The sequence below is a fragment of the Stenella coeruleoalba genome (genome assembly GCF_951394435.1).
Source record: "Stenella coeruleoalba genome assembly, chromosome: 9".
Taxonomy (NCBI): domain Eukaryota; kingdom Metazoa; phylum Chordata; class Mammalia; order Artiodactyla; family Delphinidae; genus Stenella; species Stenella coeruleoalba.
The window spans coordinates 21,033,729-21,049,399 of NC_137155.1; the positions used below are offsets into that span (position 1 = coordinate 21,033,729).

A 15,671-nucleotide genomic window follows, 5' to 3' on the forward strand; every position below is an offset into this window, starting at 1 on the left:
ATTAAACTTACAAGCTTTTGCACAGCAAAGGAAACCACAAACAAAACAAAGACAACCTACAGAATGGGAGAAAATATTTGCAACCAAAGCAACTGATAAGTGTTTAATTTCATACAACTCATACAACTCAACAACAAAAAAACAAACAATCCAATCAAAAAATGAGCAGAAGACCTAAAGAGACATTTCTCCAAAGAAGACATACAGATAGCCAAAGAGGCACATGAAAAGATACTCAACACTGCTAATTATTAGGGAAATGCAAATCAAAACTACAATGAGGTACCACCTCACACAGGTCAGAATGGCCATCATTAGAAACTCTACAAATAACAAATGCTGGAGAGGGTTAGGAGAAAAGGAAACCCTCCTACACTGTTGGTGGGAATGTAAGTTGGTGCAACCACTGTGGAAAACAGTATGGAGGTTCCTCAGAAAACTAAAAACAGAATCACCATATGATCCAGCAATCCCACTCCTGGGCATATATCCAAACAAAACTATAATTCAAAAAGATACATGCACCCCTCTGTTGACAGCAGCACTACTCACAATAGCCAAGACATGGAAACAACCTAAATGTCCATCGGCAGATGAATGGATAAAGAAGATGTGATATATACACACACACACACACACACACACACACACACACACACACAATGGAATACTACTCAGTTACAAAAAGGAATGAAATAATGCCATTTCCAGCAACATGGATGCAACTAGAGATCATCATACTAAGTGAAGTAAGTCAGAAAGAGAGAGACACATACCATATGATATCACTTATATGTGTAATCTAAAATATGACACAAATGAACCTATCTGTGAAACAGAATCACGGACATAGAGAACAGACTGGTGGTTGCCAAGGGGGCAGGGGGTTGGAGGAGGGATGCAATGGGAGGTTGGGGTTAGCAGATGTAAGCTTTTATGTATAGAATGGATAAGCAGCAAGGTCCTACTGTATAACACAGAGAACTATATTCAGTATCCTATGATAAACCATAATGGAAAAGAATATAAAAACATAATATACATCTATATATATGTACGTATAATGGAATCACTTTGCTGTACAGCAGAAATTAACACAGCATTATAAATCAACTATACTTCAAGAAAAAAATATTGACACAAGAAAAGAAGAAATGGGTTTGTTAAATATTTCACTATAGTTCAAAAGCATTGGGGATCCTTTTCCCTCTACTAAGTTGGCATTAAATCCACAGTTTCCTCGTATTCTAATTGTAGGTGATAGGATGATTTTTAATTGAGTCATTTGATGTTTTTTTGTGATTTTTGGCAACATGAAAGTGTGGCTGCTTAGTAAAATCTCACCAGATGAACAGCAGAGTTAGATACTCTCTAACTTGCAGAAAATTATGTACACATGATCTTTACAACAGTAGCATTTGAAAAATGTGGTTAGTTAGTTTTGAAACTTTACTCAACTTTCAAGGAAATGTAACATCTATTAAATATATTATTACTCACTAGTGACTGGCAGTGACAAATATACTCATTAGGTGACCTTGAAAAGATGTTATTTCTATAGGAACCATTTAATAAACAGTCATTTTTAAAATGAAAAATGTCAGATGAAGACCTCAATTTTATGTTGTTTCTTCATACATAAACCACTTTAAAAACCACGGAATAACAATTTGTGAATATATGGAGGATACAAATGGCATAATTTTTCCTCAAAAGTAATTCTCTAATTTCTGTATCTTCTAGGACCCATTGACTTTAGTAAGTTAACATCATAAATTATATCAATGTTGGGAAAAGTGTGAAATGGTGATATATAGTTATTACACTTTGTAATTTTCTAAGGCATTTCAAAAACAGTACCCCAAAATTCTTAAATCAGTATTTGATTATTATTTAAATAAGATCAAATTTGATTTCTTCTTTATTTTCCAGACAAGGAAAATAGTATTTATAAATTATGGGACTAATTCCAAGTCATGGACCAGGTAGGAGAATTTAAAATCAGACTACAAAATCAGACTTAGTTCATTACTTTTTTCTCTGTCTCTGTGCACCTTTCATATTTTATATTTTCTTGCCCTTAACAATTTGCCTCTGCATTTCCATGTTAAATGAATTTTGATTATAATTTGATAGATATCCAAGTAACTGCATATGAAAATTCATTCATAAGGATTAGAGAAAAAAACCTTATATATTAAAACATTGTATGGGTATATATAAAGATGAATATCATTAACATTTTTTTCTATGAGATGAGCGTGCATATTTAAATATAACTAACCTGGGCAATTTAGCATGAGAATACTATAAGATTAATAGAGATTTAAAAAATATCAATAGCTGAACATAAGCAAGAAAAGTATGAAATGTTAATCACACCCCTGAGAAGGGACTCCAGAAATAAATTAGAAAAGTGTCAATCTCAAGGGTGCACTGAATCCAGCAAATAGAAGGGGCAGTCAGAAAAATGAGACAAAAATGGTATTTAAAGTTGTTTCCAGAAATACTTCAATTTGATTATTATTAAATTTAGGGGAGACATAATCTGTGGTTGTCCTAAAGTGAAGTGACCTTTGACCTTCAAATTAAAAACACAGAAAGAAGCTCTTCATATTTGCCTTAGCAAAAAGGTTGCAAAACAATTTTCTAAAGTATTATGGAACTTACCTGTTTCCATTTTTCCGTCCTGAGCTGCAGGCCCATCGGGAATCACGCTTTTCACCTGCAGAAACTCATCAGGCTCATCTCCACCAATGATGGTAAATCCAAACCCCATGTTGCTCTTTTTTAGTGTGGTGCTGAGAAATGTTCCCTTCAACTGGGATGCATCCCGGGTAAAGAGTGGTTTTTCTACATTGGCCGACAGAAGTTAAAAAAGAAAAAGCACAGTTAAGGCATGTTCTTACATGGGGAAAAGCCAGCCACTGAGCAGCAATCCCAGGGGTAACTGTGGGGTTAATTATAGTAAATGCAAGCAGGTGTGACTTTAGGAGCACACCTCTAAGCACTTCCCACAAACGCAGAGCAGTCCCAAGCATGCAGGGAAAGGTGAAAGAGCTGCTTGGTTTGGAGAGAGATTTTTTTGTGATCATTGTTTCCGTTCACTAAATTCACCTTCTTGTGCTTAAAAAGGGCTGAATCAACAGGTGAAGATAAAGCAGAGCCTAAAATCATCCAGACACATCTGGATACATTTCTCTTGTTCTGAAAAGGTCCAGGTAGGGGGTATGTGTGAGTGGCCGGTGCTGCCCCAAACCTTGAAGGGATAGGACTAGAAGACCAAAATGTACTATGTTGTTTCCAAAAAAAATAGAACCAGTGGAATATTAGCACCTCTTCAAATGTCTAAACTGTTTAGAAAGAATGCCTGGATGTGGGACTGAGTTAGCTTTTGCTTATATTATGAGATGCTATAAAGATAACCAGATAAATCCATTTCTACTGACCTGAGAGCGTTTAGTATACTCTAAAATGTGAGCAAGATGCAAGCCAATATCTCTAGATTTAATTATGAATGTAAAGGTAACATATTTTGTCATAATATGTTGACATGTTCAAATCATATACCTAAATAATCTGAACAGAACTTGAACCCACTCATAGAGCTTTAACTAGTAATTTGTTATTTAACATGCTTTTTCAGCTATGATCGGTAGTAAGTATATTACTACATATAATAAATGCTTGAAAAATAATAGTCATACTAGGCATTAGAATTAACATCTGCTTTAAATGTTACCACTGTCAAGTATTTTATATATTTTTTTAGTTGTTCCATTTTGGGTGATATGATTTGCTATTTAAAACAGCCAAACTGTACATGGTGACTTAGTTAAGTATTCTGTCTGCTGGTGTTCCATTTTAGGTGATGTGTAATGGACAAACTATAAAGTCATGAGTCATTCTATTGGAATTTTACTTTGTCTATTTACACGTCTTATACATCTTTGTGAAGAAGACAGAGCACTTCTTTAAAATATAAATAAAAACGCACATAATCTTGTCACCTCCGTTTCCTTTATGAAAGTAAAGTTTACAATTTGGAGAGAAGTTCAACAGTGAGACCTTTACATTCATCCTTATCGTGCTGTAGTGATATGGTGTGAAGTCAACCGTAGGCATATCTAGACTTCCCGACTACCAGAGCCTCCTTCGTGCTTTCACGTGTGAGTGAGAGCCCACTAAGATGTGAAAAGTGCGTGCAGCATCTCATCCCCGTGTGTGGCTCCAGGGTGAAGTGAGGTGCAGCAAGCAACCCAGGACATACCGATGCGCCCGGGCCTCCAGGCGAGGTGGCGCCCATAGTAAGACAGGTCACTCACGCTGCGCGACCGCTCCCGGGCGGCGCGAGGGCAGGCGGGTTTGGGCCTAGGTACTGTCGATGAGTAGCTGTCTACTGTCACAAAGGAGAACAAGCCTCATTCTTGTGCTTGGTCACTTGAGGACAAACTTATGAGTCTCTATGAATCTCTGCAGTTTACGGTAGCACGGTCATACCCTTTCAGCTCTACCTGGCGACGTGCTGTAAATTCTTATAAGGTGCTACCCGAGGCGTTACATTCACTCGTGAGTGCTAAATGCATGAGTTTGGAGACAGAGCAAACACCCAGCTAAAGCTAATTGGGGGGTCTGGGGAAAGCAAATCAATTATATGAAATGGTCCAAGATAAAGGCCTATCTGGAGAGCAGGCAGTTCGATAGTCTTTCTCTCTGAAACACTGCGTGCTGACAGGTACTAACCTCGGAAACCTGGGGCCTGCAGGGGCTTTGTTCCAAGTTCTGTGTGGGGCATGTTATGCTGCTGTAGCTTCCTTTTTGCTTCCAGGACAGGGTTTTCAAACTGTGTTCTTCTATTTATGTGGCTGAAAAATAAAATTTCAAATTAGGATAACAGTGGGGCAAAGTCATTTAAGAGAACATATGAATAGCTCTAGCTGAATACCCCACCAGCACGCAGTCAGGCCTCTGCTGGGGCTGGCCTGTGTACGGTACGCATTTCCCTGACAAGAGCAGAGCTCTCAATGGCTCTATCATACAGTATTGTATTTAAGTTATGCATGATTGAGCCAAAAGAACTAGAACGTGAACTAGCTTTCTGGTCTACCGTGTTAGTTTGAGACGAGTTTGGTGCATTCAAATAAATGGCCAAGAAATGAAATTTATACCAAAGGGTGCTGAAGAAAAATGTATTTGTAAAGTGTTTCTAAGCTTTGTAAAGTCCCAATATCCAACCACATGAGTATAAGGTCAATTCACTGATTGCTTTACTCTTAGAGCAACTGAAGTCCACACATTTTAGAATCAGACAGACTTGGATTAAAGGACTGTGCGGAAACACTCCTAAGGATATTTAGGAGTTGTGGAATACCTGTAGGATGACTGATACTGAGATCAGTCAAAAGCAGAGTATTTACATTCTCCCTAGTGAGACAATAAACTTCTAGATATCAGACACAGAGCATTTTTAAGCAAGTGTGGATCAGCTAAACCAAGGGCTTAGAGTTTAAGAATTCCTTATAGTATTCTTACAGTGTGATGCATTCTTGTATAAAGTTTAGAGTTTCTTGTCCATGGAGAGGGTGGGAACCATAACCCTGCCTAGCAGCAGTGTCAAGTAGCTCTTTCTCTACGTATACATGCCCCACTAGAGCGGGGGCATGTACACTGATCTTGGTTCTTTGTACAAACAAAAACAGGATTATTGTGTGAGAGCATGAAGAGGAGAGAGGGCTTAGAAGAGGAATGAACAATTACTCAGTACTTAACTCTGTGCCAGGTACTATATACAAATTTCCTCGGTCAAGTCTCATGGCAACAGTCTTGAATTCTAATTATCCCCATTTTAAAGGTGATGAGACTGACACACAAGAGGTCAAATGACTTGCTCTAAATCATGTGCCTAGCAGTGAAAACGCTGGGAATGGACCACATCTGTCTCTAAAATTCATCCTTTACCTTACATACCTTCTCTTCTCAATGTATGATTTCACATTGACGAGTGTACACATACTTAATGTGCACACGCAATCCTCTTATTTTAGGTCTATAAATACTCGTAAGAAAAGGAAGGAGGTAAAAGAAACAAAATCTCAACAACCAATTTTCTGTTAGTATAAGTCAGATAATTCCTGGTGAGACAGAAAAGCGATTGCAAGAAACACAATAAGACGACTGCAGTATCTAGTTACTTCCTCATGAGGTCGGGGCAGGGGAGCTGCTGCCACACAGGCTCTGGAGTCACCTAGTCCTGGATTCAAAATCCCGCTCTGCCCCTTGATTTGCTGTGTGACCTTGCACAAGTTATTGAGTCTGAACCTCAGTGTCTGCATCTCTAAGATGGGCACAGTATTGGCTTCCTCCTGGGCAGTTGTGAGGATTCAATGAAATAATGAATATTGGCCCAGGGTTTCAAGCATAGACATGCTCAGTGACTAGCAGCAGCTGTTATCATCATGGCCAACACCATCATCATCTTATCATCACTGACACTGTCCTCATTTTGAGTCCAGAGAGGAGGCTTTACCGGGGGGAGGGTCTTTAAAAGCACCAGAACCTCTCGCTAATATTGCCGCTGGTATAGGTTAGGATGCTATTTAGGAAAGGGGTGCTTATAACGTTCTTTGGTAACGGTACTCACTGGTACGGGGTTCAAAGTAAATGTGTCTTACATAAGATTATTTTCCATTGGAAGTAAAATCTGCTGTACTGCTCTTGTCACCAAGGAGTCACCATGATCCGTGGTGTGTAGTGAACTACAGTATGAGCTTTCAAAGCTTCCTTAACTCCATAAACTCTGACAGCACCACTCTATTTCAGGAGGGGCAGATTCGAAGCCCCTCTTCCCTTTTCTCCATTGTCTCTTACTAAACTCCTTTGAAATCTTCCTATTGCCTAAAGAAACATTCTTCCTGACTCCACCCTTACTCATCTCCATATCTTCTCCTTTGGCTGCATCACCACATGCACCTTTTGCTTTGGATACACTCGGAGCCACTCAAATCAGCAACACCCTATCAAGCCTCTTCTCTTTTCCCGTGAGACTGAGAGCATTAGTGGTGTAGCAGCTGAAGCAAGACAGCCTGAGTTTGAGGTGGCATCTTAGGCAAATCACTAAATTCTCTGAGCACCAATATCCCCATCTGTAAAATAGGGACATTAATATCTACTTCTTGGAGTTGCTGTGAAGATAAGAGAAATAATGTTTGCAAAGTACAGATATACAGGGAGGACCCCGCGCTTGTAAGGTATAGTTGTTCTTTATTTTCAAAGTATAGTTATTCTCTATTACTATTATTTACAAGTGCTGTTGCTGTTATTGTCATTACTATTACACTGTTTTTTCCATCTGTTCCATAACTCCTTCTCCAACCCCACCCAGCAACATTCTCTGCCTGTGTCGTGCTCCTCCCCTTGGCTGTCATAAAACCTTCAACAGACCTCTGTCATCACAGTTTATTTATTTTCTTACACCCTGCCTCATAGTCAAAAGAATCTGAGGCCCTTTTAGAGAACAACAACAAAGAAAAGTAAACAAAATCCAGGGTGAAGTTAGTTGAGTCTAAGTGGAAGATCAATAGACAAAATTAATAATATAGGATCCTATTTGTTTACTAGAGTTATGTTGCAAATTAGCTTTGAGCTTTCAAGCTGCTAATTCAGCAAGCAAGAGAAACCAGTTACATTCTTCACAGTATTTAAGATAAACTCAAGACAGTCGTTCTGAAGGACATAGCATTCCTGTTACTGACTCTCTTGAGATCATTCTTTCCAGGTCTTGGATAAAGGTGTTTCTGTGATGTAGTATACAACATCCTAAATGATAATGACACGATAATGAATTTAGTAACCTTATCATACTGTGTTTTAATAACTGATTTTCATGTTTATTTCCTTCTCTAGACTGTGCACACCTGTATACAGGGTCCATGTGTTATTCAATTTTGTATACTAAGCACTGGACATAGTGAGAGATAATATTTTTTTTGTTACATGATGAATATGTGTTTTAAAACTTTTGTCTGCAAATATATGTTACTAATTTTGAGAAATCAGAAACAGTTCTGAGGTGTACCGAAGTATCAGCTTTCTTCATTTCCTATCTGTTCTGTTTCTGTTTTTCTAGGGTCGTTGTTCATCATATGCATAACTTTATTCTTAGAAAATACATTACAAGAACTTTCTGGGGTAGATTTACTATACAGTTGGGTTCCTCCAACTTGCTACCCGCATATAATTACTTCCTTAGAAAAGTCATAGCCACTTGCTTTACGGAAACCATGTTGACAAGATTCCATTCACCATCAAAGTGAAGTTCTACATTTCACAGAGAATGAAAATACCAATGAACTTGTCTGGTATGACTTGTACCTGACAAAGAGTGGAAGCTGGGATGGCTTTAGTGTCCTGAGCTAATTGCTACAGAACATTTGCATTGTCACAAATAAAGTCATTCATTTAGAATTTAAAATGCTCCCAAGCTTTAAAAGAGCTATTACAAAGAAATATGATTGTTGCTGAACAGAGAAGCCTTGTCTTCCTTGTGCTTCCAATAAGAATAGTTTGAAGTCCTTTTAGCAAGGATTTGGGGGACTTACAATGTGTAAAAGGATGTGAATGACAAATGTCGTCCTCCCCCTCATTGTTTAGGCTCTGTGAGAGAATTATTAGCTAGTTCATCCAGCTCTGTACTGAACAGGAGCCTGGGAAGCTACCAAGAGTTCTTATTCTTTAGTTCAATCTAGTTTATTATCATATTTTAGTAATAGATTTTTAGGTGTTAAGAGCTAAGGGGGTAAGAGACATATTCTGAAGACGGTAGATCCCAACAACCCCATTTCCTTTTACAAAAAAGAAAGACTACTGATATGAGATCCTTCCATGTGGGAATGGCAAAGGGAACAGGATATTCAAGGATGACATTCCATCACCTTCTCTCTTTGCCAGTACAGTCACTCATTTGTAGCTTAACTCCTACCTCCCCTTTTCATTATGGAATGGAATGGAAACCTAAGATAAGTTCGTATGTGGCAGTATTCTGTAGCTCTGGATGAACCTGAAGAACTGAAAAAGCAAACAAAAACAGAGAGGACTCAGGCCCACCCTAACTCAACTGAGCCACAACCTCCAAATGGGGTACGAGCATTGACATTTTAAAAAAAAAGCTTCCCAGATAACTCTGTAGTGCAGCGAGGGTTGCAATCCCCTAAGTTAGAAGCTGAGAAGGTGTGAGAAGGTAGTTGAATAAGGACTTTCTTGCCTTATTCAACTGGAAGTCTCTTTTTCTGTGTAGGGCCCTGGGGAATACTAGGAAATGCTCTTTTGCTCTAGAAGAGAGGACACGTGCCAACAAAAGGGTGAGACATGCAACAGAGGGAAGGAAATCTTTGCAGCTGATGGATGATATGCTGCCAGAGGTAGTCCCAGCTCAAAGTCCTGTGTGACTGCCACCTCCTTCACCGTGGGGAAGCAATGGAAGAAACGGGGCAAGTCGTACATCCCGAGCCCATCAGTACACAAAGGACAGGTCTGCTGGGTGACGAAGGCCATCATCTGACCCTCACTACCAGCGCTCCCTCCATACTCCAGCCTGTTAACTCTCCACCAGGCTTCTCCTGGGTTTTTGGAGAGGGGCACTTTTAGTGCATAGTCACAAATGACACCTTTTTTACCCACTGGTCACTATCACATCGTCTTGACTTCAGCTGACAGATTAGAAATGGATCTTTGGCTCAATGTGAGAGACGAAGACAGCAGCTTTCAAGTGGAGACTGCACCACGAGTAAAATATTTCCAAGATGATCAAGGTGGCTACGCTAATTACTCCAATGCATGAGGTAGCCAGTGCTCAATAAATATTTGTTGAATAAACGCCTGGAGGGAGACAGGCGTGCATGAAAGGTCATAGATCTTGCTGTTTTCCAGTTTAACTCTTCCATAAAATACATGTTGTGACAGAACTTATGGTGAAGCTTAGGGCCAACTTATGTGCTCTAACCAATCTGCATTTGGGTAATGATCCACGGAATCTTTCAAAACAGAGAATCTTTCAAGACTTTCTCGTGATAGTGAAAAAGCCATCCCACTTCGGTGATGAAAGATTTGGATCTGCTGTCTGTGTTACAACAGAAATGTGCTCAAATGGCAAAGCACTACATTAGGGACAAAATATGGGAGCGCCAGGAGGCAGCTACTCAGCACTGGGTGTGGGAAGGCTGGCTTGGGGTTTGGGGTTGCAGCTCAGTATGTCATCCCTTCTATGCAAACCTGCTCCTTTTGGGGCTTCCCAAAATCTATTTTGCTGGGAGCATATATTTTTTTAAAGAGAGAATAATTCCTGAATGGAATCACAGTATGAATTTCCAGGTTGCTTGGAATTCCACAGGTTTTGCTTGACCCTAATTCTGACTCCCATACTCCTGGATGGTCAGGAAAGTGTATGTATGTTGCTTCCTCACATCTGAACCCCTAAACTGTAGCTACACTGGTAGCCAAACACACACACTGCCCCCTCCCTGTCTGTATTTTTATTCATTTAAATACAAGCTTTGAGAAGACCCCATAAAGTTTTCTCTACTATCCAGTTGAGACAGATGGAATAAAAACTTCCTCTTGCTTCAGAAACTAAGAGAAGATAATAACTCTACAGGGATCTTCTGGGGCCAACCCTCTCGATAGAAGGCAGGACACTGTTAAGAGCTTGGTCACTGCAGTCACATTGCTGGAATTCACATCCAAGCCCCACCACATCCTAGGCATATGATCTTTCGCACATTATTTACCCTCCCTGTGCTTCAGAATTTTTCATCTATAAAGCTGGGATAAAAGTAAGACCACCTCATAAAGTTGTTGTGCATATTAAATAAATTAAAATGAGTCAATCACTTAAGACCAGTGCCTGGATGTAAGTACTCAATAAATGCTACTGTGACTCATCAGATATTAGTTTCTCAAATAGTCTTTGCTAGGCACTTTGGTAGTGGGTGCAGGTAGGGGCAAAGATCAATCAGACACACAGTCTAGCAGGGGAGATAAAACAAACAAAAAAAACTATAAAATAGGCTTTCCATACTATGATGTATGCCTTACAGTGCTTTGAAAATCTAGAAATTTTAGAAGTACTAGATTAAAGACTAATGTTTTAAATATACTTTATTTTTTAAAAAATGAGCTTTGGATAAATGGAAGAATTAAATCTATTTTACTTGGAGCATTTTCTAAAAACAGACTAATTGAATCCTGCCTCTTGAAAGATTTCTTCCCAATTCTAACACTTAAGTGATCATTTTCTTTCTATAAATGTCCATTCATTATTCCCTACTGTACCTGGGGGAAATGTGAATTTGCTTTATGAATGTGGGTGGGAAGATTGAGTCACGTGTTACTTTCTCTTGCTCTTTCTGGACATGAGGGTGTCTGATCTGGGGACATAGTGTCCAGGTGGGAGGTGGAATCATGGCCAACTGAGAAGAGTATTTTTATATTCGTGCTGACACTCTCACAGCTAAGGAGTCTGTCCTCCATTCCCCACCAGGCAGAGCTTCCCAAATGTGGATATATTTTCAGATGGATGAGCTCTCTTCCCTTCCCTAGTAGTAGTGGCAATTTATTCAGTTGGCATTGATTTGTAATGTGTATTTTATGTGTATCTTATGTATAAGGGGGATTCATTGCTTAGCCATTACTGTTTACCAATTACTTGGAAAACTTGATATTTTACTCTCAGAAGAAATGACACTGTGCACTGTCAATCATGCCGTGAAGCCCCCAGGACCTGCAAGATACATAGACTCATTTTTTAAAATTTCAGAGCCAGTAGGCATGCATGTAAAAATGTTTTTTATCCATCCCTTCCCATTCCCATAAACACCTCTCTTAAATTTTATTGTGGGGTGCAGGAGGAGGTTATTGTTATCAAAGGTAACAAGAGATTGAGCAAAAGTAATGAGTTATAAACTTGGAGAATAGAGCTTAGCTAGAAGGAGACTAAAAGACTACACTATTTCAACATCTTTCAGTATTAAGAGACAAGACTACATCAATTCTCCTCCACTGGTTTCTGCCAACCCTGACTCACTGGCTTTAGTCCTTTAAGTCTCATGTACACTTTCATGAATGGATCAGTGTGCTAGGCACTGGGAACACGAAAATTAATACAACACAACCCCTTCACCAAGGGGGCCCATACTCCAACGGGGCAGGCACACAAGCTGGATGACCAACAACCCCAGGTTTGTCTAAGACTAAAGCGTTTCCCAGGGTGCGGGACTTCCTTTTCTAAAACCTGGACTGTCCTGGGTAAATTGGGCTGAGTTGGTCACTTTATAAGCGGTCAGAAAATTTGTATGCACAAAGTGGGGACTCCAAAGAAGAAAAGACAACTTAGGCTGATGGTTCAGGGATGCTTCACAAAGGAAGTGACACTTAAGCAGATTCTAAGAGGATAGATGTATTTTGCCAGATGGAGAAGGAGGCATTTTAGGAGGCGAACAGTGGATTCAAAGGTGTTTGGGAATATCCATCCTGCTTAGCCAGAGTATGGGGGTCGTGAATACACACATGCGTATGTTTGCATGTGGGTGGTACCATGAGAGCAGCAGGCACGGGGGAGAGGATGAACTTCAAGAGGGGAGGATACTTCCAAGCCATGGGATGAGGTTTGGTTTTGTTTCAAGTTTCCCTCCTTCCATTATGGCTTTAGTCTAATGGCTGGCCATAACTTGGAAAGTCTCCATCCTGGAGGATGTGCCTTATTCCTGAACTTGGAGGGATTACAGAATGAGTTTGGCCATATTAACCACATAGGAAAAGTTGCAGTGCTCCCTAGAATTCTTAGTCATTTCAGCATCATTTAGTCGTTACCTCCAATGTACTGGTTATTGTACTTACCCGGTGTTATGAGGATGGACAAGATGCTCTCTGACTGTGAAGAATCACATTACCCAGGGAACTAGACCTTACAATGTGCTGGGAAGGGTGAGAATAATCTGACTTGTTATATACTGTATGTTGAACTGGACTGCAATTTATTAATAACTTAGGTATGAGTTGTTAAAATGTGAAGTCACAATATAGCCTAAGTCTAGTGAACTCCAAAAAATATGATTCAGTACAAAAACCTGTGCAGACACATCACTCATATATAATGTTAGACATACACAGCCATGGGTACAGGAATACTTTGGGCCTGACATCGAGGTGAGTCAGAGAATTACCAAGGACACTCAGAACAGTGAGGAATCACGAAGGTGACATCACTAATGTCTAGGATTATCCAGGAAGGAGGGAGTCAGGGAAAGAGTGCCAGTGAGGGGATATGGACACGATTGGGAACAAGACTGTGAGATTTTGAAAGTCAACACGACAGGAAGATAATTCCAACTTTATATAATAGCAAACCTCCCCAGGTTTCCAAGTCTAACGTTCAGAGTGAGAAAAAGATCAAAAAAATATTATTCTTGACTACTGAGTCTCTAACACTGTTAAGACCAGAGAAAAATAAAACACATAGCTATTCCTTTCATATGTTAGAAAGTAATGCAGGAAGAATTAGAAAACAAAGCGAGATTAAAAGTACTTTTGATGAGTCTTAGGGAGAAAAAGATCTTTTGCCGGATACCTAGAATCTGCAGAGAAGATCTGAGTAATCTGTGACTACTTCAGCCAGGTGATTCTCAATTATCAGTGTTATTTGTGAAACTGGAAACTTTCACAGCACTGTAAATTACATGCTGGTTTTTGGAAGATAAAACTGTGAAAATATAGCACATTATTTTGATTATTAAATGATTTTTTTTAAAGAATCCAATGATTATGTGCATCGAAACAGGGGCTGAATATGTTTTATAAGAAAACACATATGTGTGTGTATCTTTTGCATATTGTAAAAAGTGAGCAATGAAATGATAATGAGAATATGGGTGGGGAGCCAGGAGACCGGCTCTGGGTGACCTAGTTTTCAAACTAGAAGAGTCTCCTCCAAGGGTTGCCTTTTAGCCTCACTTAGGGCTAATCCTAACTCTACTTTTCTTGAACTTTGCCCTTACCAACTCTGGAAATTGAACATGGGCCACTGTCTCTGGCAATCATGATAATGATAATAAGATTCTGCACTAATATTTATGAGTAAGATTAGAGTTGTATGTGAGTGAGAATGGGGGTAGTTAATAATAACAACTACGTATGTCTTGTCTCAAACCTTGAAAAGGACAGGTTAGGTCCTGCTGAAGTCCAGTGATACAATAAGAAATGAAAACATGGTACTTACTCAATTACTTATAGAAATTCCTTATGTGGTAACAAGGGGGAACCTCGAGTGCAGGTAAGACCCTCCCCTTAACGCTCACATAAGAGTTACCTGTAAATGGTGGATTAGGCCGTGAGCAGTAACATAGGTGAGAGGAGCCACCTGCACTCTGGTTTCCTCAATCTCACATGGACCTCTTGGGCTTCACCAGAGTGAAAGCCACTTACAATGAGTCTCAGTTATCATTCTCTGTTATTTTTAAGATCAAACCACCGTTTGAAGTTTAAACCACATTTGAAGATTAAGTCTACCTCTCACTACCTTTGTAAAGTTCCCCTAATATCTCTGAACTGCAATGGCCTCACCTGTAAATATCCTATTCACCTCATAGGACTGTTTTGAAGAGAAATATGTGAAAGTGTTTAAAGATCAAGCACTGTATAGATTTTAATATTATCTTGTTGTACCAAGAGTATGGGAGTCAAGTGTAACTTAAATATGGACAGCATCAGGTCTCTTAATTCCTGCCCTGGGCTGCAACTCTATTTCTACCGCCTACGAGCTTGATGGCCTGGCTTCCTTAAGTTTCTCTGTCTGTAAAACATGAATAATAGTATCTAACATACAGTGTTGTGGTAATGACTAAATGAATTATGTAAAATGCTTAATACATACCAAGTGCTTAGTAGACGGTAGCTATTAATATGACTTTTCTGGGTTGACATATAGCTATTAACTATTTACATATTAAGCCAATGCCCCCAACTAACTTACTAAGTAATATAACAGAAAAAAGAAAGATAATAATTCCTATCATTTTATCTATCTGAAAATATATTCATATGTTTTTTGATGCCCAATTAAAACTGGAGAAAGTGAAGTAAGAATAAAATGAGGGGACTTTGTCAACCTCTGTATATGAATGTTGTGCTTAATGGAAATTTGAACTAAGCTCTTTTCATTATGACAGACTCAATAAATGGTATTTAATAAGCTTTCAGAAACCACACACCTAATGGTGAGGAGTTTCTTCTGGACTACATTAATGAAAAATTAATTTTATTGGTTTATCAAACCAAATAGTCTATTTTTGCCTATAGTAGATCCAGTTAAGCTCAGCCACAGGATATAATTTTTTTCTTGATAATTTAAAAGTTCATCTTACTTAGCTAGATTGAACACATGAAATTTGATAATAAAAAATGTGTGATCCGTCCATTTTTATTACACAATTAGCTGTCTATTATAACATAATTTCATCTAAAGTCATCTGTTAAACACTAGTAATAAATAATGTTTAACAATGTCATCTTGTACTGTAAAAAAAGGAAAACAATATCCTTTCAAATGTATTCAGCTTTGACAGCAGTGAGACAAGTATAGTTCTTACCTGACTTTTTGTTTATAACCTTATCTTTATCTTTCT

At 38.9% G+C, this 15,671-nt stretch overlaps 1 protein-coding gene across 11 annotated transcripts in view; it reads right to left on the reverse strand.

Annotated features, from left to right (window-relative positions):
• The window catches only part of MAGI2 (membrane associated guanylate kinase, WW and PDZ domain containing 2), a 1,347,997-nt gene that overhangs the window by 314,638 nt on the left and 1,017,688 nt on the right, over positions 1-15,671 (reverse strand). For all 11 annotated transcript variants that reach the window (XM_079931544.1, XM_079931541.1, XM_079931547.1 and 8 more), the window contains 2 exons: positions 4,744-4,865; positions 2,671-2,853 (listed from right to left, as the gene is read on the reverse strand). In XM_079931544.1, the coding sequence (XP_079787670.1) occupies positions 2,671-2,853; positions 4,744-4,865 (305 nt within the window). The remainder of the gene's footprint in view (positions 1-2,670; positions 2,854-4,743; positions 4,866-15,671) is intronic.